Raw genomic sequence first — 24,236 nt, 5'->3', positions numbered from 1 at the left:
CCCCACTACAGTGCGCTGTTTGAATTTCTTCTCTGCTTTTGCTTTATCAGAGTGACAGATAAGAACAAAGCTGCCAAAGTTTTGAAATGTCGGTTTCCGGCTGAGTACAGCTGAAGTGTTGACCATTTTGTGCACTGCTGTAAAAGCAACAGGCTCACTGTGCTCTGTTACAGAACAGCAGCACAATACAGACGCATTTTAGAGTAAGAGTTCAAACATCATAATGTAAAATTACAGGGGAAGAATAATGTCGATGCAGTATTAACTATTTAAGTTTAAGAAAGTCCGTATTGTAAATGGATGTGCTTGCCTGACTGCACCACTTTCACGTAGCCTCACAGATTGTTGTAGTAGATTAGGGAAGACAAAGAAAGTAAAAACATCCTGCATGTGCCCAGGTCAATGTAGAAAAACTCTCAAGGGGGGTGAGTGTGTTAATAGGAAATTGACAGGAAGGCAAAGAGGAAGCTGCCTCCATTTTAGCTGATAGATAGGCGTACAGTCTCACATGTTTCAAAAACAGACAAACTCACTGTTGGTTTTATATCTGAATATATATTTAAATCACCTTAGTTTAAATTTAAATGTTTATTTAAATCACTGAAATTTTGGATCTCTGCTATTAATATTTCTTATCATTTACTTTATTTGATGTACTCAGGTCTCACTTGTAAATTAGATCTCATTCTCTGATTAAATAAAATATAGATATATATATATGTGTTGGTTAAGATAGGGGGATGGGGAGATGCACACCCTCATGTAACTGTGCTGATGTTGCAGCTGGTGCACAAATGACCCAAGTGCAGAGAAGCAGGCAGGGGACTTTAATGAAACAATGACTGAGTCTTACAGGCAAACAGATAAGGTGCCAAGAACTGTGAATCCACAGCATGAACAGCACAAAGGACAACACATTTACTATGATCTGGGGAATCTTTGGGAAACTGGGAACTGGTGTGTGAACTATCCGGGGAAGTTCAAGTAACTGGGGCAGGGGGGAGGGTCTGAGGGCATCTGGTGGATGACTGAGGAATGACAGTCGATAAAAGCTCCATATAATTCAGGTCACTGATGGAGTGAGACTGTAGCATACAGGGGCACAAAGAACAAGATCACTAAGACGGGGTGGGAATCGTGATAATGTAAGGTCAGTTAAGTTATGTCTATATGTTGCTCACATGTATCAGGGCTGTCATCTTTTTCTCATTTGTTTTAAAAGATGTGTGTGGTTTGATAGTACACACATTTCATGTTTTAATTTTTTTATGAAAAAGAGAGACCCTCTACATTTATTGCACATGTCCATATTACTAAAGCTGTGGTGGTTCATGCAGAATCATAGTGAAACCACATTCAAACACCAAGTTTATTTTAATAGACAGACAGCATTCTTAAGGAACATCTTTCCCCATCTTTTAAAAAAACAAACATATAAACATATAAACATATATATCAAACACAGTAAACACACAAACACAGTTGCATTTAGATAGTATTTAATGTTATTGAAAAAATAAAATTACACTGATCATATTCAAAGCCTTAAACAATGATGCATTTCTGGACTCAAACTGTTCTGATTTCTATTAATGCATATAAGCTGGCAGATGATTTATCATGAAAGTGATGCTGATTAAAGAGAACAGACAGTCACCTCTGGTCAGTGCAGAGTGTGTTTCTGAATTGACAGATTGTTTTCCTAATTCACAGTGCAGACATTTTCTGTAGTTTGTACATGTGGTCTAACAGTATCTCTGTTATCATACCAGATAGCAGAGTAATATCTCTCCCTTTCAGAGTGGACAGGATCAGCTGTCAACATCTGAGCAAACACGAAGATGGTAAGATATTACATTTATATGTCGCACAGTACATGACTTGTGAACTCATTTACCATACAGAATGAAAGGAGATATTAAGGGACATGCCCTGGGCTTACATCATATTCTTGTGGAGTTCATTGCCTGCTTACCTCCTCTGTATTGCACTGTGCAATTCAAAGGTATTTTGAAGTCAAGGGGTAGAGGTTTAAAGGTCAGGGCTGACACTGTTTCCCACTTCCAGTCATTCAGCCTCTTTGACCGGCTCGTGACGGCTCCAGAGCGACTCCAGGAGAATTTAGGGGGAAAAGATGGGCAGGAGTGAGACACAGAACAGGAGGCAGTGACTTTATCAGTCACCCTCAAGGACAGAGATGGAGGCTGTGGATCACCTGCAGAGATTAAATATTATACCAACATGACTCATAATACAATGAATTCAAGATCATTAACAATATGTTGCCTTTAAAATCACTCAAATAATCTATACAATGCTCACTTGTAACATCAATGGATACGGTGTTTTTTGTGTAGGAGAAGCTTTTGTACTGCGGCATTTCAATCCTGAAGTAGAATGGGCCAATATCAGTCGTCCTGACAGCGTCCAGCAGCATGGTGCAGTTGCGTGATTTCAGATCTCCAAAAAACTGGGTTCGTTTTTTGTACTCATTGGTCATTTTCCATTTGGGGAGACTGGTCGAGATAATCTTGTTCTCTTTTCTCCAGAATCCTCTCCACCTGTTAAGTATTTTCTTTGAGATTGGCTTGGGGTAAGTGTAGATGCAGGGAATAACCACACAGGAGCCCTGCAGAGCAGGAATGGTTGTTGGTATTTTTGCTGTCCACTGGCCACGAGAGGACTGGACACCATGGGTCACTGAAAATAAGAAAGAACATTGATTTATCACTGAGAGCAAGGTGAAGCATTTATACAACAGAACTTGAAACTCACCTTGGGACAACAGAAAGCAAAGCCACAACTTCAGCTCCATCACTGATGGAAAAAAGTCAGAAAAAAAGCATAAAGACAACGAGGATACTGTATTTCTATTGTATTTCTGCACATATACCGATAAATCACTCACCTCTGACTCCTTATGACAGTTGAATGTATATGCCTTTACTTGCAGTGCTTGTGACATTGGTTCAGTGTCTTTGTGTGCTATATATAGTCTAGCTTCACCCTTTTTTGAAGTTGCAACTGTTGCCAAACGTTTTACAAAGCATTGAGGTCATAGTGTGAGAATTTAGTGGTTATACTGCTACATCAGCCTTGGAAACAGAAGCTGTTTCAGTGCTGATTATTTTCTTCTGTTTGTTCATTGTTTTAACATATTACTGTTCTGATACATTTTTAACAGATAAATGAATATGGGAAGAAACGTCAGAGAACACAGAGTTCCTAACATGCACACAAGCTACAGTTTGCCACTGCTGAGAGAGAGACATTTTTTATTCTCAAGACCCTGGGGCTAACCAATGAGGGCCAACAACCTGCAATAGAGAAAAAGATAACATAATTTATTGTTTATTGGTAAAATAAAACAATTATATTTCAGTTATTCTAAGGATTTTTGTTATTTTTGTTGGATATGCCACAGTTAACCACATGTCATTTTGAGGAAACCAACATAGGGGAAGTTTTCATTCCTAAATGTCACAACTTAGCTGTTCAGGTCAAATTGTGAAAAGTCACGTGATGGCCAGTCAAATTAGATCATAAAACCTCACAAAGAAAAATGGCATATTCAGTATGACAGCAAAGTGTCCTATGTAAAGTATGGGACAGTAGCAGTAGCCTAGTTAAAGTTCTTGCATGGTGCTTTAAAGGTTTATGTTTAGTTTGGTCCGTCACATAAGAGGAATGACAATCAGGAGATGCATGAAAAACTAGCTCCACAATAAAAAATTGTGAAACAGAGAATCAAACCATGGGAAGACAACAGACTGTCAGCTATGATGATAAGCGATTGCCAAGTATGTGAGACACTGATACAACCAAGGTCGAGAAAGTCTTATTCTTTATTCCTGCCTTTGGTTGGTGTAAATTAGCTTCCTAAGGCTATTTGCAGTGACATGTATGGATTTTGTTATTTTCAATAATGAAAACATTCATTTTATTCATAATAATTATAATAATGTAATTATTTCTTGTATTGATTAGCGCAGCTGCTAGTCATGATTAACCAGTAACTTTGAATCTTCTTTTGGTGGAGTGAGTACCAGTACATTCACTTTATTTCTTTTGTCACTCTTGGTGAGGTTTTTATTTTTTTTTCACACTTGCCACTGTTACTGTCACATTTTGTGGGGCATGCGCAAGTAAGTGTACAATCGTGAGATCATTCAAGGTGACGCTGCCCAATACTCTTATAGGTTATATATATATATATATATATATACTCTATATAATATTTTCTTCATGTGGCGTCAAAAGTCAGCGTATGTGACATAGTTCAAGAGTGAATTCAGGGAGTGAATACACAGTTCAAGGACTTAAAGACCTCTGCAACTACTGCTTTCTTATATGAAACCAAAAAACTGAAGACAGTAACAACATTAACAGCTTCACAAACTTCTGCTTTATTTACTACAGGCATTTCCACAGTTGCATTGCAGGAGGGGACAGGTGGGTTGGGGGGTGGGGGGGGGGTGGGGGGGGTGGGGGGTGGGGGGTTTGCTGTAGACCACAGACCAAGCAACAACATTTACTTTTAACTCTTTCTTTTTGATGACGTCCTTAAATTAAATGACATTACAAGTAATAATCTAATATCTGGATAGAAAATTGAATTGAAAAAAGAAAACGGAAGTTTGGGCCCCAGCACAGATAGCACAGGAAGTTAATTGGCAAATGTGTTGAGAAATTCAGTATACAAAATGACTCCTCCCTCTGCATCTTTAGACTTATTTGGAAGATTACATGAATAAATTCAACAGAAAAAAGAACACTAGTCAGGAGGTGTAACAAACAGCTTGCAAAACTCATGTGCTAAATGCTTGATATGACGGGTTTATAGCATATAAACAATAAAAAACAACCATGAAAAACATCTGATGATCCTATATCATTTAAGGCAACAGTCTTGAATGAAAAGTCAGTTTTTTATAAGTTGTGATACACATTAATATGTTTTTACTTACATCCCTACTGATTATGATCTTGTTATGCTCAACAGCTACATGGGGATGCTGATAGACTCTTAGGCTGTGAAGCAGGTAAGCTGAAGAATGCTGATGCAGAACACGTCTGCAGAATCGCAGACTGATTTTTTTTTTAAGTCCAGCTCCAAATTTAATATATTGAACAGCTATGGAAAGATTGTAGTTCTGGAAAATAAAGCATGGTTATGGTATGACACTCATTACTACAGTTGATTTTGAAGTAAACATTAATGGCAGGCCTGCGAGGGGACATTTGTATGTCTCAGGATACTTGTATGTCTCAGATTCATGCTAGAGACTCGAGTGAGCCGTGGAAAAATGATAAGAAACACAAAGGAGCAAGACACCAAACTGAAAGAGATGTGAAACGACTGCAAGCGACTACGAAAACCACCTCAGTATAGTTTTACATGTCCTCTTTCACCCTTTTCTCTGGAGCTCTAGCAAGAACAGACCATTTTGTGTCAGTCTCCGAGCCTCTCTTCTGAGTGAATATTTTTGTGTAAAGTAGATGTTCTTGTACAAAACCATTCCTGGCTGGCCTCTCACTGTTCCTGCAACTATGAGTCCATAAATAAAGAATAATTGTAACTGCTTTTCTTTGTTTTGCAATGGCATGAGATAATCCTGTTGTCATCCATTCTACACACCACACCAAATGTTTGCACAAAACAAGACTGCACTAATGACAAAGTTTTAGTCCAAATAGATTTGTGAGATGCATCGTTTGTACTATTTTGAATAATCCACATTTGCATATACATTGTCCATGTGATCCATACTTTGATCCATCTGACCTGTGAGGGCCTGCAAAGACAGAAGCTGGGTTACAACGAGGTTAGCTTTTAAAGTTTTGCCTTGCTACTATCTTGTCAGGATATTAAAACAAAAATGAGTGGGGGCATTGTACCTCAGTATTGACATAGACAGGTTCGTCAATGGCCGTCAGTCCAGAAAGTTTCTTGTTTTCATGATTTTTGCTAGATGCTTCTCTGAAAAGACAAAAAAGACTTGTTTTGTTTCAAATTTGACATACAGGAAATCAGAAATGTGTTATTAACAGTGTGTCAATTCACATGTACGTATCCAGAGTCATAACTATCAACAAACATCTATAATCTTCATGTGTCAAGTACAAAACTTTGGTTTATATTGCTCATGCTCATATACACAGTAATGAAACATAACATTTCTCTTCTAATAATTTAACCATTGTATCATAAAACAAACCTTTGGGCTTGGTTTAATGATGCTCCGCTAAAATTTGCATAATAGCCAGATTCCTCCCTGGTGAAAGACGATGACCTGTAAAAAAAAAATAATAATAAAAAAATAAAAAAGAATTATTGCTGGTAAATTACTGGAAGTGATTATAAATAAAAGCAAAGACATTAGACCAGCCCAGATATTGACCATTCTGCACAGTGAAGTTGAAACAGCCTAGTTGACTTGCAAGCCCCATGCTAAGTTTACAAATGATCTAAATCTAATCTGAAAGGGAGGTTACCTTTTGTGTTTTATGTAACAGAAGATTCCACTGATAATAATGATGACCAGAAGTGCAGAAACTGATATGAAGATCGTCACGTGCATCATTGAAATCTTCTGGGCCATGTCAGTCATTTGGGGAGTTGCTGCGAACAGTGATTTCTTCAGTGAAGGAAACTGAATAACAAATTGTGGTGTTTCAAATTTTAGTTTGAGACAATCAGTGTGAACATGAAAACTTACTGTCTGTTGGTGCATCGACATATGGGCTACTTGTAACACCTACAAAAACAAAATTATTTGCGACAGTTTTCATTAGGATTACATTTTTCTCTGTGGTACAGTGTGAACTGAAATATTATATAGCATATTGGCAAACTGAGGAGTACAGAAATAATTTTTTTTAAATGTAAATAACATAATAAAAACTTAAAGGTTGTACCCTTGCCAGAATTTACTGATGAATCACCTGTCTCTGTGGAAGAAACACATGAAATATTACTTCAATGTCCCCTTACTCAAGCATATCATTATAATTTTAATTATATTTTGAATATTATACTGAAATTCTTACCAGACAAAGAAATGGAGACAGTGTTACGTTTGAAACTGTATTTGTCCTTTACAACAAGTCTCATATAGATGTTTGATATAGTTTCTGTGACGTTTAGGATCTCGAGGGAGCAGTCTCTCATATTTTTATTTCCAACAAGCCTGGTCCTTCCTTTGTACTTTTCAAGTGTCAAATTTTCGATTGGATGATAAACAAAAGGGTTTTTGTCATTGTCATTGATGTCAATAGCTTTATCAAATGTTTTCCAGTAAACTTCAACATTATCAGTGTGGCATGTATCCGGATAGGAAAAATTACATGGTATGGTCACGTTTGAGCCCAGTTTTGCAATAATCCTTTGAGGGACAGTAATATTCCAGCCTTGACCTGTGTTCAAAACCAAACCAAACCAGAATTTATATTATTATGTTATTATCAGAATTTATATCATTTGTATATTTTTAATTAAAGTTAATACTTCATGGAATAAAATAAAAAACTTAAACACAACATGTGACCCACCTTTTGAAGAGGCCAGGATAGATATGAGACTGATCAAACCTGGCAGCTTCATCTGATCCAGGAAAAACATTCTGAGGTTAATTGACATAATCCTGAAATCCTAGCGATAGTTAAGTTGTACAGCAGTTATCTATCACATATGGTAGACATATACCACCAAGTTCTGGAGTTAAATTGCCTGTATCCTGCCTTTTACAGCACAAAGTAAATACTCACTGTAAGAGGGACCCAGAAAAGGTTTTACCGCTTTGCTGTGTTTAGTCAAAATGTACTAGATCTTAGCACTAATGTGAAATTTTTGGGTGTGCTTCCTGTTACTCAGAAATAATGAATTGCAAAAAGGAAAAAAAAGGAAGTTATGACAGAAAAGAAAACACTGACTTTTGTATAACTTTCTTATTGAGTTTGAGGGCAAATGTTACAGAAATATGCATCAAGAATATTGATTGTGTATTTTTACACCTCAGAGGCTCCAAGGTGTGAAGACATGAAAGACGTCTTTGCAAGTAAACACAGTTATTTGTATCAGTTCAGCTCATTCTTCAGTCATTGTGACATATAGTGTGGTGGCCTTCTGTTGAAGCCTCTTATTAATGGGAAGTGGTGATGGCAACTCTTATGTTTGAACCTTAACCCTTGACCCTTTCAGTAAACTTCCTTCTCCCAGTGTGGAGGAGGAAGTGGCCAAATTTGGTAGCATCCAAGAGAAATGTGTGGTGACCTGAGAATAATACAGAGTGGTTCAGCAAAAGGCTCGACTTTGCTGCCAGCTATTGTGTGTATTTGTTCCACTGCAACAGATTTATTTAGCATTTCTACAATAAGCCTATTGTTGATGTCATATCTGCCACACAATAATTTCAAGTATGTGTTGATCAATTGCTTTGTATCTGAATTAAAGGATAGGTTCAAAATCCAGAGTCCTCCTTTTTTTCTAAAGTTTAGCTGAAACTAATGTGAGGTCTCCCTATAAGTGACACAGAGTTATCTTTCAGAGACTTTTAAGCACCTAGTTACTCTGCAAGGAGACACAGTTCACGAAGGCACAGAGAGGGAATTTCACTCTTCTAAAAAAAAAGCCAGTGACTTTGCAAGGTAACTACTTGATTTGTCTAAATCAGATGCTTCATATTAACTTCAACTGAACTTTAGAATGTATTTTTGTACTGAAAGACGATTGTGGATGTCCACATCGCTTCCATTTAAATTTCTATAATAAGAGAGAATCTTGCAGGTAGTATGGACAGGTGGAACAATTACAGTGATCAATTGCCCCTTCATTTTTTATAATATAGACTTTGAAAGTGGGGGAAGATCAGGTCAAGAACTTAAATTTCCATTGAACTGCTTTGTCATGGGCAGTGAATTAATTTAGCCTGTTCAGTTGCCTAAATGTACTTTATTTTTTCCCAATATAAAATATTTTGCTCCCCCTTGTACCTCACAATTACGAAATCCTATAAGGGATTGATAAGCAGCTGCTATCCCTGGGTTTCTTAATTTAATATTGATTAATATTAATTAATTGCTCTAATAAGTGATAAGTGAGTGATAAGTGACTGATTTGTGTGTCTTTTTACTATCAAGTTTAATAACCATATTTAAAGTGATAAAAATGATGTTTGGGGGACAGTCTGACCCGTCGAGACTATTGATGGGATACAAGCTGCTTTAAGAAACTTGTGCTCGATGCTGTTAAACCACTGGGTGGAGTTAGACACGCTCTCAAATCCAGAGTGAACTTTGGCACTGAAGTCCGGACTCCACCTGGAATGTGGGCCAAACTCGGATCTCAAGGTACAGTCATATGACTCCCAGATGGCTGCATGAGAGTAAACAAAGCTGGAATTGGTCTTTTAGAACCGATTCAACAAGTTCTGCGATCTTGACGGACTCGAAGCCGTCGGAAGAAATCAGTTCCAGCTGGTTCCGCCGCAGCTCCGTCGCACAGGGAGATGGTTTTCGGGAAGAGACGCATTGTCTAGGGAGCGGTGGCGTCACGGGAGGATGACAGTTTGTCGCCTGTTACGTCTCTGTGGATGCAGCTCTCCTTTACCTGGGGGTGGTGTTAACACTGTCAGACACACATGGACAACCTGAATAATGGGGGCCCACGGCAGGCAGCGGGAGAAGAGACGAGCTCATCGGACAGTCACCAACCACATGTCCCCTCCCAGAGGAGGGTGGCAGCGGTCAGCTCTCCTGCGCTGCCCGGCGCACGCCTCACCTTACCTGGGATCATGGACGCAGAGGGCAGGGTCGACGAGTCAAGACTGAGGATGCATATATTCAAAAACGGTAGCTCTATCTATCTATCTATCTATCTATCTATCTATCTATCTATCTATCTATCTATTATCACCTGTAGTGAAAATGCAGATATGGAACATCACATGATTTGCACCTGCACTTAAAATGATTGCTGGCAATCTTAAGTATTTTCCTAAATATACATCCTAATATATGCAAGGACTGTACATAAGGCATTTGCCAGAGGCTCAGTTTTTACTTAATACAGTAAAAACAAATGAGTGTGGGGTCACAACAGGTCAAGCAGAAATCTTACATAATCCCATAATGCACATTTACAAATATAAAGTCTTTGCTAATCCAGTGAAATTCACTTTGAAAGATTATTAGTATATTTCTGTATTAACACCCTATAGGGCACAGCCTGTTCAACAGTAGGATGTATAATAATATATAGCCTACGGTTTAGCACACTGATCACTGTTTTGTTCAGGCCTGTTATTATTCTGAATGAAACCTAAAAGGCTGATACTTATTTGTCTACAAATATAACTTATGCTGAATTTATCAAATTTCTCCAACTCAATAGAAAAAAACAACTTCTCATAAAATGTTGTTAATTACCAGGTACTTTCAGTGTCTAGAGAAATATAACAGTGTCCACTTTTGGCACTATTTTGCCATGCAGTGAATTATTAAACTCGGTCACTCACGAGTCCAGATGCATCAATGAATTGTGACCTTGCCTGCAGACCAAGAGTAAGTCAAGTGATGCTTTGCTTCAGGACATTAGCGGAGTCACAGCCAAACCATTCAGTAACATCTAACATTTTATTGTGCATCAGACCCCCTCGAGCACAGAGCTCCAGCGTGACTCCTGAGATAAGACAACATAGTTGAGTTGGTGATATTTCCATGGAGATGAATAAAATCACATGAGATTCAACAGTCAGACAAGTACTCAGTGAAGCGTGTGAAACTAACAAATGAAGATACATCTGGTGTCTCCTGTACATAAATGTGTCTCTAAACACATCCTCAGACTGTCAGTCAACTGGTCCCGGCAATATCCTGTATGCTAATTGGCTATGTCTGAAGGTTCTTGCTGGACATCCTCAAGATTTCAGCAGCATTCAGGCACAAGACAATAAATATCTACAGAGAGGTGCACTCATTGGGGTAAAACATCACACTAAATCTATCATCTAAGAGCAGGAATGTGGAAACTCACCCTCCCTCTCTGTGGCCTTCTGACCTTTATGCACATTCCAGCCCTTTCCAGCCCTTCTTTAATCATGGCTACCAAAGATTAAAGAACCTGCGGAGCAAAACATTACATTAGACATCTCAAATCCTCCTCTGAAAGCAGGACAAAGTTGACCAAATATTGGATCAGGGTTTGTTTCCTTAAGCTTCTCTCTTTCCTCAGCTATGTCTACGTCTTCTATGTGATCCATTCAGGATTAGTTTTGACTAAAAGATAATTACATGTCCAAACTCTTGGCTCGAAAACAAAAACAGCAAAATCACTTATTTTATTCAGCCATAAATGATCAAAAGGTTTCCAATCCCTGGCAAGGTGGCGTGTCTCCCTCCGAACGTGGCCTGGTGTGGCGTTTCCTGTTTGGGATGTACCCATGTGGCTCCACACCTTTAGAGCGCTCTCTCCTGCAGGAGCAGTTGGTTGTACGATACCAGGTTATGAAGAGAAAGTGGCAGCAGTTCCTTCCCTCAGCTGTACGCATGCACCTTAACGGCACTGATGGTAAAGACAAACACAAACTGTCACAGTGAAGGAAGTTATATTTCTCCCAAGTGCGGCAAATTTTCATTTTTGTCACTGCCCTACTTTGTCTTTTTCAAAATGTCTGTGAACATCTGAGTCTGTCTCCATTCCAGCTGAGTTGGTGGAAGCTGTCAGGTTCTTTGACCAGAGGCAGGCACAGACCCAGCAACAGACCCAGGACCAGTCTGAGGAGGTCAGGGAGAGACTGGCTTTCTTGGAGCTTCAGGCACAGGTTAGATCAGTTAAATATGTTAGTGTAAGTGTGATTTACTTACTTGAATTTTATCTTTTGTGTTCCACGTGTTTGTTTTTCTATTCAATACATTCTACTTGTTCTTACTCTACTTATTCTGTTCTGTTATTTAGATTTCTGTAGCTCCATTACATTTATTTGGCTTTGTTTGTTTGGTAGAAGAGAGTCATTGTTTAAAGAGGGAGGAGCACATGTTTAGGTAAACAACACACCAGGATCTAATTTTGTTTAACAAAGTGTTTGTCATTTATTTACATACGGTATCAGTTGACCTCTTTGCACTAGCTGATGTTTTGAGCACTTGGGTCTGGAGAGCGAGGGAACTTAGGAGCAGCTGATACATTTCAGATAGTGATACTTCACATGCAACTTTAACAGGATCACACTTTAAACAAACTATTTACACTAGATTACACTTAATGCATTATTATTCCCATTTCTAGTGCAAGGAGAGGATAGAGTTGAATATGAAATGTAGTCAAATGTTTGGGCTCTACAAAAGCTGGTTAACACTACAATTACAATCAATAGTGGTCACATGTATTTTTTTCTCTACATCTTCTTCCTGTCAGATTTTATTTGAGCGGCTTACCTTTGACCAGGAAGAGCTCCGGGAAGCTGTACGAATCATTGACAAGGATGTACCGAGAACTAACAGAGACCTGAGCTATTACCAGTGAGTGACTGTGAGCCATTGTTGCATTTTTTGTTCTGTCAACAAACGTTCAATTGCTGACCTTTGACATGGAGTTAGTATAAAGCAGCTAAAAAGAATCATTCACTTTTCACTAACCTCAGCTGACACAAAAAGATGCCTTATGCCTTAAAACTTAAAATGATGTAAATCTCCTACTGAAGTTCATTTCTGTTGAATGTTTTAAATGATTTACAGGGAATAAACAGACCACGCTTGATTTGGCATCAAGATATTTTGTCTTCTGTCCCTCAGGGCTCCAGAAGCAGCCACCTCTCCTAAATTCAAACATGTTGGTACAATATACAGAAATAGTAAATATTAAGTAAAAATAAATAATGCCGAGCTTAAGTTTGAATAAGCAAATTTGTATCAGTAATAACTGCTTACTAAGTATATTAAAGAATTAAAGCCATTTAACTAACTAAAGTAATTTAATGTTGAAACAAATTCAAATTATTTTCCTAATGGAAAAAGAAAATAATAAATAATAAATAATTTCATTGTTATCTGCCCTGTAAATAAAACAGAGCAACAAACATCATTACATATATTCTCTGTGGTTTATTTTCATACTTATATGGGCTGATTCTGAGCAGCAAAGCTGTCATGTCTATATAATGCACATCGAATAAGTTCTGCAGTGTTCATCTAATTCTGCTCACTTATCTGTCTGCAGGGGTGAAGGGTCAGGTAATCTGTTGGTATTGAGAGATATCCTCATCACCTATGCTGCTTTTCATCCAGGTAAGCAACAGTCAACCCATCCAAGGTTTATTGACACTGACAAGATCAGGCAGGCTCTTTGTTGTGCTGTTAGAGACACTAACGGTTTGTTTGTGCACCACTTGTTTTGACTGTTGATCCAGAGGTCAGTTATGCCCAGGGAATGAATGACCTGTGCAGCCGCTTCCTGGAGGTTCTTGACTCTGAGGTTGACACTTTCTGGAGTTTCTCCTGCTACATGGAGAAATTCTCCAAGGACTTCAGGGCTGATGGTCTGCACAGAAAAATAGGTGAGATTATCAAAAAGAAATGCAACTTTGTGTATAATAAATGTTGTGTTTCTAAGGTATATGTATATGTTGTGAAATGAAATTTGTTCCCCGTCGCAACAGCAAAAAATGCAGGCCCTCTAGTGGTTAAAAAAGGATATTGAAGCTTATCTACAAAATAATAATTTCAGTACATGCATATATCCTTTCATTTTTTTCATGCTGTGTATTTCACTGAATAGTTCAGTCAGAAATATGATGTGTACATATTTATAAACCTAAAGAGGTTTTGTGCTGAGTAAATCATTCAGACAAAAAAAAAAACAAATGAATAAGATATATATAAATTACAGTCTATACATTTGATAAGCAAAAGCCCTGAAAGAGTTGTGTTTAATGTCTTTTAGAGTTGGAGGCAGCCCTGCTGAAGGAACTAGACCCACAGCTTTACACTCACCTAGTCACAGACAGCATGGAGAGCTTCACCTTCTGCCACAGGTAGATCTTTGGTACCATTCTCTATTTATATTCTAAAATAATCTGAATGTGGTTAGTGTTCTTATTCCACATGCACATTTTGTTTATGTTCATGCACTTTTTGCCCCTTCTTTAAGGTGGCTGCTGCTGGGTTTCCAGAGGGAGTTTGAACACAGTGATGCACTACGTTTGTTTGAGATCCTGAGCTGTGACCACCTGGAGCTCATCTCCCAGCAAGTAGACAGAGCCAGGTATCAGGAAAGGCTGGCAAGAAAATACAGCACAGGTGAAACCCAGAACTCAAACTGGCAGAATGAAGGATATTTACCTCTTATATGTCTGACATTAACGTAGTAATGTGTCTTTGCCTTGTGATGTTTGCAGAGGACAATTCAGAGTCACAGCTGCAGGCCATCAATACTGACTTCACCTTTGAGCTCTTCATCTGCGCAGCCATCCTGTTGGAGAACAGAGAGTCTCTGCTGCGGTGTCAAGATGACGTGCAGCTTATCCAGTTTACTAGCAGGTTTGTCTGTATGCTAGGACATAAAAATCTCATCACAAAAAAGGGATTGTGCATTTGTGAATCTGCGTCAACATGTTTTGCCTTGTTGTGCAGCCTTCAGGGAACACTGGACCTGAACAGCACGCTGAAGAAAGCAGAGCACCATTTCTACAACTACTGCAAACGCTGTGCGTGGGACTATATGAATGGGCGCTGCAGAGCACACAAAAGCAAAGAAGAGGACTTTCTTTATCAGCTCCGCAGTTTATTTGTTTTAAAGTGATATCTACTCTTTGAATACATGATGTTATGAAACTGTAATTTCTAATAAGGGACATATAATCCCTATTTGACATTTCGAGGGCACATACTTTTTGTCTTAGTTTTTATATCTGAGGGAAAAACACCCTGTTGTTCTGATGGCTGCTTACCTTAAATTTGATTTGTTCTTGCTGTTTATGGTAAATGTACAGTATTTATTGTGTGGAAGCTGATCGACCCAGTCTGTGAGTCATTTTGATTGCTCTCCTGAACTGCTACAAATTTAAAAAGCTTAGGCTTAAGATCTTATCACCTCAAAATTGCAGCTTTAAAAGATTTGTTCTTTCGGGTTATGCAATATTCAACTGCTGGAAGAAAACAACTACAGGCATGTGTGAGTAGATGCATGACTAGATCTGGTGTGTCGCAACAGGTGGTGTCTGTAATGAACTGCAGTTATATTTAATGCCAGATGGCCTATGTGTCAGCGAGGCCTCTGTAACAGGAATAGACATCCAGCTTTAGAGCTCTAGCAGAGGGAAAGTGCCGTAAGAGGAAGGACAACTTAATGCACAGCTCTGTCTTAGATACAGAATGAAACACACACATAATATTAGTAACCTGTAAAAGTTGTACCTCAATAAAACTACTGAAGATTATTTATTATGTGGTGTTGATAATATTCGTTTTCAGTTTTTTTGTATACCTTACATAATACGGGTGGTCAGCATTCACTCTAGTAACTTTAAGTTTTGTTTAAGTTTTTAATGATAGATCGTTCATTTTTCCTAACCAGTACATCTTTACCAAAACTTAATTTATATGCAGTATATGTGCTGTATTTATACATACAGCAAGGCCACATTACTGCCAACTATGTGTATCTCTAAAGTGAGCTAATCATGAGAGCTAACTCCTTCAGTTTCTATAATGCATTGACACCTTGCTTGCTGATTAACTACATGATCCCCGATCAGATACGGATTCAAAACGGTTAAAAGGCTTTTTTTTTTAAAGTTCACTGTTAACATTGTGTAGTGTTTAATAGGCAATAGAGCATGTGAACAACATTATCTATGTTTGAGAATAAGTGTTTTATAACACAAAAATGCTCACAGAATAATCCAAACATGTCTGGTTTAAATGTCAAATCAAAGCCACACCATTTGGCATTTTTAATTTTACTCTTTGCTCAACTAAAAGAGGACTACAGAGGTAATAACAACAAGCTTTCTTTCAAGAAAATCGAGTCAAGAAGGAGAAACATGGGCCTAGAACTTTCCTTGGTGGAGTCACCTGACACCCAGTTGGGCTCCCCCTGCACCGTGGTCTATATACACTGGGGAGCAGAGACACTCGCCCTCTTAGTCTGCCTTCCAGGAGAGGGAAAGGAGTGCTGGAGAGGAGCTCAGGCGTCGGTGTTTTGTGCTGGGCGAAAAAAAGCACCACTTTAACTCAGTAATCTCTCAAGTCGTGAACATCTGACAGCGCAAGGTAACCCCTTCTATGAGAAGCATTGCATTCAGCCTGGCTTCCTAGTCTGTCTTGCTTGCCGCTTTAAAAGCTTAACTGCCACATGTAAAATGTGTTCCCATGTAAGTGAGACCTGCATGGTTTCTGTCAAACAATGGCATGAAAAGCAGAAGCCCTACCAAGAAAAAAACACACTGTCTAGTGAAGTGACTCATTTGACACTAAGGATTAATTTCCATTTTACAACCATCACAGTTAGCTGAGGATCATCTAGAAGAAATCAGTGAGCTGCACAAGATATACAGTATGGCTATGACAGAATCTAATATAAACCCCCTCCGTGTATGTATCATTTTGTCACAGTACTATTATATCCACGTTCCATGTTTTTTTTTTTTTTTTAGCACAGTACATCATGTTCCAGATGTGTATGTTGAACATGCAGTGAAGAAACAGTATTGCAGCATGTCAGCCTTTTCCGCTCTGTGTTATACAATTGGATAACAAGTCATAATTCAATAACCTTGTCTAGCTGCAGCAGTTCTGGTGCATTAAATGAGCAAAGTTTCTACTTCCACCAATTAAACAAACCGAAAAAAGAGATCCTCTTAAATTTAAATTGATTTGGTGGAATACATATTTTGTGTTTGTCTCTGTTTTCAAAAAGTATTCTATTTCCTGTGACAGTCTGCCAGTTCGTCAGACCACAGCCTCAAGAGGTGTTGCAACAAGAAGCTTTTGTTGAGTTCCTCACTAATCTAATACTGTCTGTTTGTTACTGCAACTTACAGTTGTAGATTTCTGTGGGTATTTTTGGTTTTGGTTTAGAAGGGTCCAGGCAGATTTTTCCCACTAGTCACTGATAAATGATTTCTGAAGTTGTAGCCACCTCCATTCATTGCCATGTAGATAGGCTGATACTTTTTATAGTAACTGTAAGCTATTTGGAACCAGCTGTCGGAAAATACACACAGATCACTTCTGCAGGTTCAGCAAATCAAATTTCACAACCCTGACTGAGACACTGTAGTGTTATGTTGCTGAGAGAGAGGAGAGAAGCAGTGTGGAGAGGGACTTAAAGGGCAGTGTGATATAGTCCTGTCACTAAAGCACTAAACCATGGATGCCACTCCACCATATGCATTTGGATTTATGTGCATAACACCTTTGTAGGTACGCTTGTAGCAAGTACAGTGCATGTGGATGAATATAGTATGCAGGTGCACACACATGCCTTAAATAATACTACAAACAAACACTTTTAAATTCCAGGTACAAAACAATTACAATTATAAAAATCAGAAAGAATATTGATCCTTTATTCAGCAGTGACAAATGCATGCACTAATCTGGGATTACTGTCCAAAATTACAAGGGCTACAATTATTGACTTGTTTCTTTTGTTTGTCAAAGATGTCTAAAGGACCCGCAGTAGGCATTGATCTGGGCACCACATATTCCTGTGTGGGCATCTTCCAGCATGGCAAAGTGGAGATCATAGCTAATGACCAAGGAAACAGGACCACGCCTAGTTATGTGGCCTTCACAGACAATGAGAGACTGATTGGAGATGCTGCCAAGAACCAGGTGGCCATGAACCCAAGCAACACTGTCTTTGGTGAGGATTGATACATCCACAAGATAATGGGCTCAAAAACAGTGATCAGAATTCATTCTCCTCTCTGTGTTGATGACTAATCCTTCTGAAGAAGAAAAGTCAATACTTGTTATACTGTGACCTTAACATGACTTTCAGTGTCTTGTTTTTTCTCTAAAATCTACTTCAGATGCTAAGCGTCTGATTGGCCGTAAATTTGATGACCCTGTGGTGCAGTCAGACATGAAGCATTGGCCCTTCAAGGTTGTGAATGACTCAACCAAACCGAAGGTGGAGGTTGAGTACAAGGGTGAGATCAAGACCTTCTACGCTGAGGAGATTTCCTCAATGGTCCTCACCAAAATGAAGGAGATCTCTGAAGCTTATCTTGGCAAGGTAGTTAAAAACAAATGTATAATACTATGGTTGACCTATGGTCATTTTGTTTTATGCAGATAAAAGGGTAATGATGACATGATGAAACTATCAGGAATCACTACCTTATATTTCTAAATTTTATACTTAACAGAAAATCTAAAATGTAATAGCTCAGAATCATAGCAGGTACTTTATTCATCTTTAGACGTCTTTATAAATGTCTTCCAACCTCTAACCACAGTTTTCAATCATACTGATTGATATTGATAAGTAGAACAGCGTGAGCCTACAAGTGACACTTATTGACACGAGCTCTTACTCTCTTTACAGCCTGTTACAAATGCAGTTATCACAGTTCCTGCTTACTTCAATGACTCCCAGCGTCAGGCCACCAAAGATGCTGGAGTCATTGCAGGGCTCAATGTGCTGCGCATCATCAATGAGCCCACTGCTGCAGCCATTGCTTATGGCTTGGACAAAAAGGTAACTAACCTATTAATTGCAAATCATGATCCATTTTATGTTTCTATCACTAATTCTTACTATTTGCTTTAGGTTGGCAGTGAACGTAATGTCCTTATCTTTGACCTTGGAGGTGGTACTTTTGATGTGTCAATCCTGACTATTGAGGATGGCATCTTTGAGGTCAAGTCCACAGCCGGTGACACTCACCTGGGTGGGGAGGACTTTGACAACCGCATGGTTAACCACTTCATTTCTGAGTTCAAGCGCAAGTTCAAAAAGGAAATCAACAACAACAAGCGAGCTGTGCGTCGTCTGCGCACAGCGTGTGAGCGTGCTAAGCGCACCCTCTCCAGCAGCACCCAGGCCAGCATTGAGATCGATTCCCTCTATGAAGGAACAGATTTCTACACTTCCATCACGAGGGCTCGTTTTGAGGAGCTGAATGCAGACCTGTTCCGTGGAACCCTTGAACCTGTGGAGAAGGCCCTGAGGGATGCCAAGATGGACAAGAGCCAGATCCATGACATTGTCCTGGTCGGTGGCTCCACACGTATCCCCAAGATTCAAAAGCTACTGCAGGATTTCTTCAATGGCCGTGATCTTAATAAGAGTATCAACCCTGATGAGGCTGTGGCCTATGGAGCAGGTGAATATCTTATCCACATTTGGGTTTATATTTGTTTTCTTGTTATTTTATTATTTTAGTATAAAAGGTTCGAACATGATAAAGTGGTTTATGATATAATCATCATTGCATTAGTTTCACCATTTGGAAACTCTTCTCAGCTGTGCAAGCTGCCATCTTGGCTGGTGATAAGTCTGAGAATGTACAGGACCTGCTCCTGCTGGATGTAACACCCCTCTCCCTGGGAATTGAGACCGCTGGAGGAGTAATGACTGTCCTTATCAAAAGGAACACCACCATTCCCACCAAGCAAACCCAGACCTTTACCACCTATTCAGACAACCAACCTGGCGTGCTCATTCAGGTACAAAAACCTTGACATAAATAAGAAATAACAGTTCTCTCTCCATTGGCCCGGTGTATAACAAATAAGTGTTCACTGATGCATCAGAATTTAATTTGAGTAATTGTTTTCAGGTTTATGAAGGCGAGAGAGCCATGACTAAGGACAATAATATTCTGGGAAAGTTTGAGTTGACTGGTATCCCGCCTGCTCCAAGAGGGGTCCCCCAGATTGAGGTGACCTTTGACATTGATGCCAATGGCATTCTCAATGTGTCTGCAGTGGACAAAAGCACCGGAAAGGAGAACAAGATCACCATCACCAATGACAAAGGTAGATGAGCATATTTAATCCTTCTTAAATCAGGAGCCTTGGTAAAGCTTATGTAGCACAAAAGCTGAAAGAAAATAAGAGATAGAAATCTTGCAGAGGAGGCTCAGAGCTTTGTATTTCATCCTCCCTTAGGGCGGCTGAGCAAGGAGGATATTGAGCGAATGGTGCAGGAGGCGGAGCAGTTTAGGGCTGAAGACGAGGTCCAGAAAGAGAAGGTTACAGCCAAGAATTCCCTTGAGTCTCTGGCCTTCAACATGAAGAGCACTGTGGAGGACGAGAAGCTCCAAGACAAGATCAGCCCCGAGGACAAAAAGGCCATTGTAGACAAGTGCAACGAAGTCATTGCCTGGCTGGACAGGAACCAGGTAAAAATCCATTTAAATACTAGTCACAGTAGAGAACACACAGAAGATCCTCTTTTGCTTAAATTGTGAAAGTAAAGAGATTAATTTTGTGTAAATATTGTGACACAGCTTTCCACTTCCCTTTATTATTGTTTTTATACTTGAAAACTAAGTATTCTGTCACAATGAAGTCTTGTCACTTCTGTAAACTAGATGGCAGAGAAGGATGAGTACGATCACCAACAGAAGGAACTAGAGAAAGTGTGCAACCCCATCATCTCAAAGCTATACCAGGGTGGTATGCCAGAAGGAATGCCTGGAGGGATGCCAGGAGGAATGCCTGGTGGTTTCCCTGGTGGAGCTGGAGGTGGCTCCTCCTCTGGCCCAACTATTGAGGAAGTCGACTGAACACTGCTGAAAGTGCTGACAGTGTATTTATCTCTGATCCCACAAACTTACTGTCTTAAAGCTATTTTCTTAGCCAAAATGTACATCCAATAAACATTTGATCACAGGCTTGTTTGTACTTAAGTTCTTGTTACAACATTTAACAAATCCAAGCAACTATATCTGACTGCACACAATTACAATATTCAGGCACCTAAGACATAATCGAAGTCTGTTTGTAGTTTTCATCATTTATCTCCTCACTTTTTGAGAGGTGATAAATGTCTGTGATTTCTAAACATTAAATCAATAAAGATCACCAGTGGGATTCTGAATTAAAAAACGTAGTGTGTTTCTTGTGATTTAAGATTTAAAATACCATTACATTTCTAAATGACTCGTATGCAGTATGATTCACAATGCATGAAATAGGTATGCACAGGAAAACTCAAGCTGCAGCTCTTGAAAGATAAAACTGGTTCCTGTAAATAGACCACAAAGGTTTTGATCATTATCTTTTTTCCTGTTTATTAGCTAGAAGTACTCACTGAAAATCTAAATACATTTTAAAAAACGTGTTACTGTAGTTGTCAAAGATCATCTGTTAAAATAAGAAGCGTATTTTCGTCTTGTGTCTCCTGTTGCTGGATGAAGGAAGCAAGGGCAAATACAGCTCAACATATTGAATGTGGGACAAATACATCCTAAATATGAATTCAAAAACATCTGAACTCTACAATTACAGAAAACAAGCACACATTTGTTTGCTAAAGGTCATAACTAAAATGCACAAGAACAGGACAAACACAAGCTTTAGACTGAGTATGTGAACGTTTCAGTTAGAAGTCATCTCAGGTGCTTATCACCAGATGTTCTCTTCCCTGACCTACCACACCCATTGGGTGGTTGGGGGGTGGAGGTGGAAGATACTTGGAGTATGGCGTGACACACAACTAAGTGTGTGAGATACACATATAAAAGCCAGTGTTGCACACAAGTCAGACTCAGGGACGTGAAATCGCTGAGGCAGCCATGTTCTTGCTCATCAGTTGTTTTGCCCTTGTGGCCTCTGCACTGGGTGAGTGTCTGATGGTTTACCAACACATAATCCGTTTATCTGTGGGGAAAGTTCATTGTGACAGTAGCAACTGAAGATATCATCTCACTGTTTGCATACAATAGGAATGAACACTTTGTGCAAGAAATCATGCAACACATTCTAACACTTCCTAGTATTTACAGCATTTGCCATATGTTGGGATAAGCACATCATTTTTTAATTGTGTGATTGGGCCTCAGGGTGTGGAGTGCCTGCTATCAAGCCCCAAGTGAGCGGATACAACAAGATTGTAAATGGGGAGACGGCTGTGTCTGGGTCCTGGCCCTGGCAGGTTTCTCTCCAGGTAGCCTAAGTATTGCACTTTCCACACCCACTGCCACTGTAGTTTTGCTAACATTTCAACACCATGGGTAATTCAGGGGGAAAAAAATCATTAGGAAAACACTTTAAATATGCATCTTCTAAATCCTAGGATGGTACAGGATTCCACTTCTGTGGAGGATCCCTGATCAACCAGTACTGGGTTGTGACTGCTGCTCACTGCCGTGTGTCGTAAGTAACTTTGATATGTCCCACATCCACATGACAAATTCCCATCACTGCCATCTCTCTAATAACTCTTCTGACTGTTATTATTCTCTACAGTCCTAGAAGCCACCGTGTTATTCTGGGAGAACATGATCGTCAGTACAACAGTGAGCCAATTCAGGTCATGAACATTGCCAGGGTAAGCAACACAAAACCAAAAAAGTCTTTTTTTATCTTTATTAAAATGTAAAGGTTTGCCTGAATGAAGTAAAATGATTTATGCTCAACTCTCCATCCAGGCCATCACTCACCCCTACTACAACTCCCAGAACTTCAACAATGACATCACCCTTCTGAGGCTGTCCTCCCCAGTACGGATGACATCCCGTGTGTCTCCTGTGTGCCTGGCCTCCTCCAGCACCAACATCCCCTCTGGAACCAAATGTGTCACCACTGGGTGGGGCAGAACTGGCCAAACCTGTGAGTGAGAGAATGCTTTCTAAATCTTACACACAGGGTAAATTTACAAACAGACATAAACTCATGCATGTAGGAACTGTTCAATTTCACAGTTTAAAATATAAAGGCACTTCAAAATGTTTACTAAACCTGTCTAAGAAAGTTGTAAAAAGTTTGTTTGTGTAGCTAGCCCCTTCTCCATTTCTTCTCCCTTCTCAGCAAGTCCCCGCTACCTCCAGCAGACTTCCCTGCCTCTGCTCAGCCCTGCTCAGTGCAAGCAATACTGGGGTTATAACAGAATCACTGATGCCATGATCTGTGCTGGTGCTTCTGGAGTGTCCTCCTGTCAGGTAACAACCATATCAAAACCTAAAATACACATTTGCAGGAAAAATAAGTCATTCTTCAAAACGACTGCAAGTCACATATAAACCAATTGTTCATAATGAAGTAATAATTACCAAATGATTTTTGTACATTCGCAAGTGACAAATTATTTCTTGATATATCACAAATGTAGGTAATCTATAAGCGTTAGTTAATAGCAATTAAGCAGTAAATTATAAATTATTGATAACATCTGATTAATGATTAATAAACTGTTAATAGTAAATATTAAGAAGTCATTTGTAAATGAATCATTACTTAAACATTTTCAAATTATGTACACATAATATCCAGATTGATAATGGGTAATTCAGTATGCACAGAATACATAAAAACAACCATTTATTGATTTTGCGAACAAACAACTAGAAAAGTCAATTATTACTTCATCGTTGACCAATGGCTTGCAGATGACTGGCTGGCAAAAGCATAACTTACTGTATCTTATGATTCAGTATTGATGACTTTGCAGCTTTTCTGTTTTTCCGTTATGAAAGTTATTTGATACTAATGGCAAGCCAACCCACATCCTGTAGAGAGCTGTGTAGGACACAATGTCCCTTAAATGCATTACTATCAAGCAACATCAAGAGCTTGATGCAAGCTTTTATTCAATTATATGTGTCATTCTAGGGTGACTCTGGTGGCCCTCTGGTCTGTGAGAACAGTGGAGTGTGGTACCTTGTAGGTATTGTGTCCTGGGGTACCTCTAACTGCAACGTGCGTGCCCCTGCCGTGTATGCCCGTGTGTCCTACCTGCGCAGGTGGATCGACCAGACTGTTGCTTCCAACTAACGTCATCATTCAACACTTCACATCATAGTGCTTCTCACTGTGGTCACTGAGGGATTCTTTACAGCATCAACACTAACTAACACAAGGAAGTCACTATTGCTGTTGACTTTGAATGTTAGCAGACACTCTATGCTATGACTGGTGCATTTATGAGGAAGTGTGCATAAAATATAACTCTTATGAAAACTAGTGTTGGTTCAATGTCTTGCATTCATTTGCATCTGATATGCGTGTGTACCATGTATGTGTGTGTGACTGGGTGAGATGTGTGGAAAGGTATCCTGTGCAGC

General features: G+C 39.2%; 5 protein-coding genes across 8 annotated transcripts; 3 read left to right on the top strand and 2 right to left on the bottom strand.

Moving 5' to 3' along the window:
* Nucleotides 1-1,482: 1,482 nt before the first annotated feature.
* On the bottom strand, nucleotides 1,483-3,020 carry LOC139613816 (myeloid cell surface antigen CD33-like). The gene is made up of 4 exons (XM_071470736.1): nucleotides 2,909-3,020; nucleotides 2,776-2,817; nucleotides 2,323-2,700; nucleotides 1,483-2,215 (listed from the first exon to the last, which is right to left on the bottom strand). The coding sequence occupies exons 2-4, from the start codon at nucleotides 2,813-2,815 to the stop codon at nucleotides 1,944-1,946; spliced, it is 690 nt and encodes a 229-aa protein (XP_071326837.1). The 5' UTR covers nucleotides 2,816-2,817; nucleotides 2,909-3,020; the 3' UTR covers nucleotides 1,483-1,943.
* Nucleotides 3,021-4,394: 1,374 nt separating this feature from the next.
* On the bottom strand, nucleotides 4,395-7,853 carry LOC139613808 (uncharacterized). Of its 3 annotated transcripts, XM_071470724.1 has the most exons (10): nucleotides 7,768-7,853; nucleotides 7,552-7,603; nucleotides 7,348-7,416; nucleotides 7,051-7,207; nucleotides 6,919-6,951; nucleotides 6,720-6,758; nucleotides 6,496-6,622; nucleotides 6,219-6,293; nucleotides 5,899-5,980; nucleotides 4,395-5,795 (listed from the first exon to the last, which is right to left on the bottom strand). In XM_071470724.1, exons 4-10 carry the CDS (start codon nucleotides 7,169-7,171, stop codon nucleotides 5,721-5,723), a joined length of 552 nt encoding a protein of 183 aa, XP_071326825.1. In that variant the 5' UTR covers nucleotides 7,172-7,207; nucleotides 7,348-7,416; nucleotides 7,552-7,603; nucleotides 7,768-7,853; the 3' UTR covers nucleotides 4,395-5,720. The 3 variants fall into 3 exon arrangements, with proteins under 3 accessions (XP_071326825.1, XP_071326824.1, XP_071326823.1); XM_071470723.1 differs by having other exon boundaries at nucleotides 7,051-7,416; XM_071470722.1 differs by lacking the exon at nucleotides 7,768-7,853 and having other exon boundaries at nucleotides 7,051-7,416; nucleotides 7,552-7,761.
* A 1,415-nt stretch (nucleotides 7,854-9,268) lies between these two features.
* On the top strand, nucleotides 9,269-15,431 carry LOC139613792 (TBC1 domain family member 15). Of its 2 annotated transcripts, XM_071470699.1 has the most exons (10): nucleotides 9,270-9,849; nucleotides 11,381-11,566; nucleotides 11,701-11,819; nucleotides 12,413-12,516; nucleotides 13,214-13,281; nucleotides 13,404-13,550; nucleotides 13,937-14,027; nucleotides 14,144-14,292; nucleotides 14,391-14,532; nucleotides 14,626-15,431. In XM_071470699.1, exons 1-10 carry the CDS (start codon nucleotides 9,639-9,641, stop codon nucleotides 14,792-14,794), a joined length of 1,386 nt encoding a protein of 461 aa, XP_071326800.1. In that variant the 5' UTR covers nucleotides 9,270-9,638; the 3' UTR covers nucleotides 14,795-15,431. The 2 variants fall into 2 exon arrangements, with proteins under 2 accessions (XP_071326801.1, XP_071326800.1); XM_071470700.1 differs by lacking the exon at nucleotides 11,381-11,566 and having other exon boundaries at nucleotides 9,269-9,849.
* Nucleotides 15,432-16,110: 679 nt separating this feature from the next.
* LOC139613780 (heat shock cognate 71 kDa protein-like) lies at nucleotides 16,111-20,845 on the top strand. The gene is made up of 9 exons (XM_071470677.1): nucleotides 16,111-16,266; nucleotides 17,659-17,863; nucleotides 18,033-18,238; nucleotides 18,551-18,703; nucleotides 18,776-19,331; nucleotides 19,472-19,674; nucleotides 19,788-19,986; nucleotides 20,119-20,351; nucleotides 20,544-20,845. The coding sequence occupies exons 2-9, from the start codon at nucleotides 17,659-17,661 to the stop codon at nucleotides 20,736-20,738; spliced, it is 1,950 nt and encodes a 649-aa protein (XP_071326778.1). The 5' UTR covers nucleotides 16,111-16,266; the 3' UTR covers nucleotides 20,739-20,845.
* Nucleotides 20,846-21,653: 808 nt separating this feature from the next.
* LOC139613810 (chymotrypsin-like protease CTRL-1) lies at nucleotides 21,654-24,135 on the top strand. The gene is made up of 7 exons (XM_071470726.1): nucleotides 21,654-21,795; nucleotides 22,017-22,120; nucleotides 22,250-22,329; nucleotides 22,423-22,504; nucleotides 22,605-22,785; nucleotides 22,984-23,114; nucleotides 23,785-24,135. Exons 1-7 carry the CDS (start codon nucleotides 21,750-21,752, stop codon nucleotides 23,944-23,946), a joined length of 786 nt encoding a protein of 261 aa, XP_071326827.1. The 5' UTR covers nucleotides 21,654-21,749; the 3' UTR covers nucleotides 23,947-24,135.
* The last annotated feature ends 101 nt before the right edge of the window (nucleotides 24,136-24,236 follow it).

This window comes from Trachinotus anak, unplaced genomic scaffold (genome assembly GCF_046630095.1).
Source record: "Trachinotus anak isolate AG129_WGS33_773 ecotype Australia unplaced genomic scaffold, CSIRO_AGI_Tana_v1 ptg000032l, whole genome shotgun sequence".
NCBI classification, from domain to species: Eukaryota; Metazoa; Chordata; class Actinopteri; order Carangiformes; family Carangidae; genus Trachinotus; species Trachinotus anak.
This window is presented reverse-complemented; position numbering and strand designations above follow the sequence as displayed.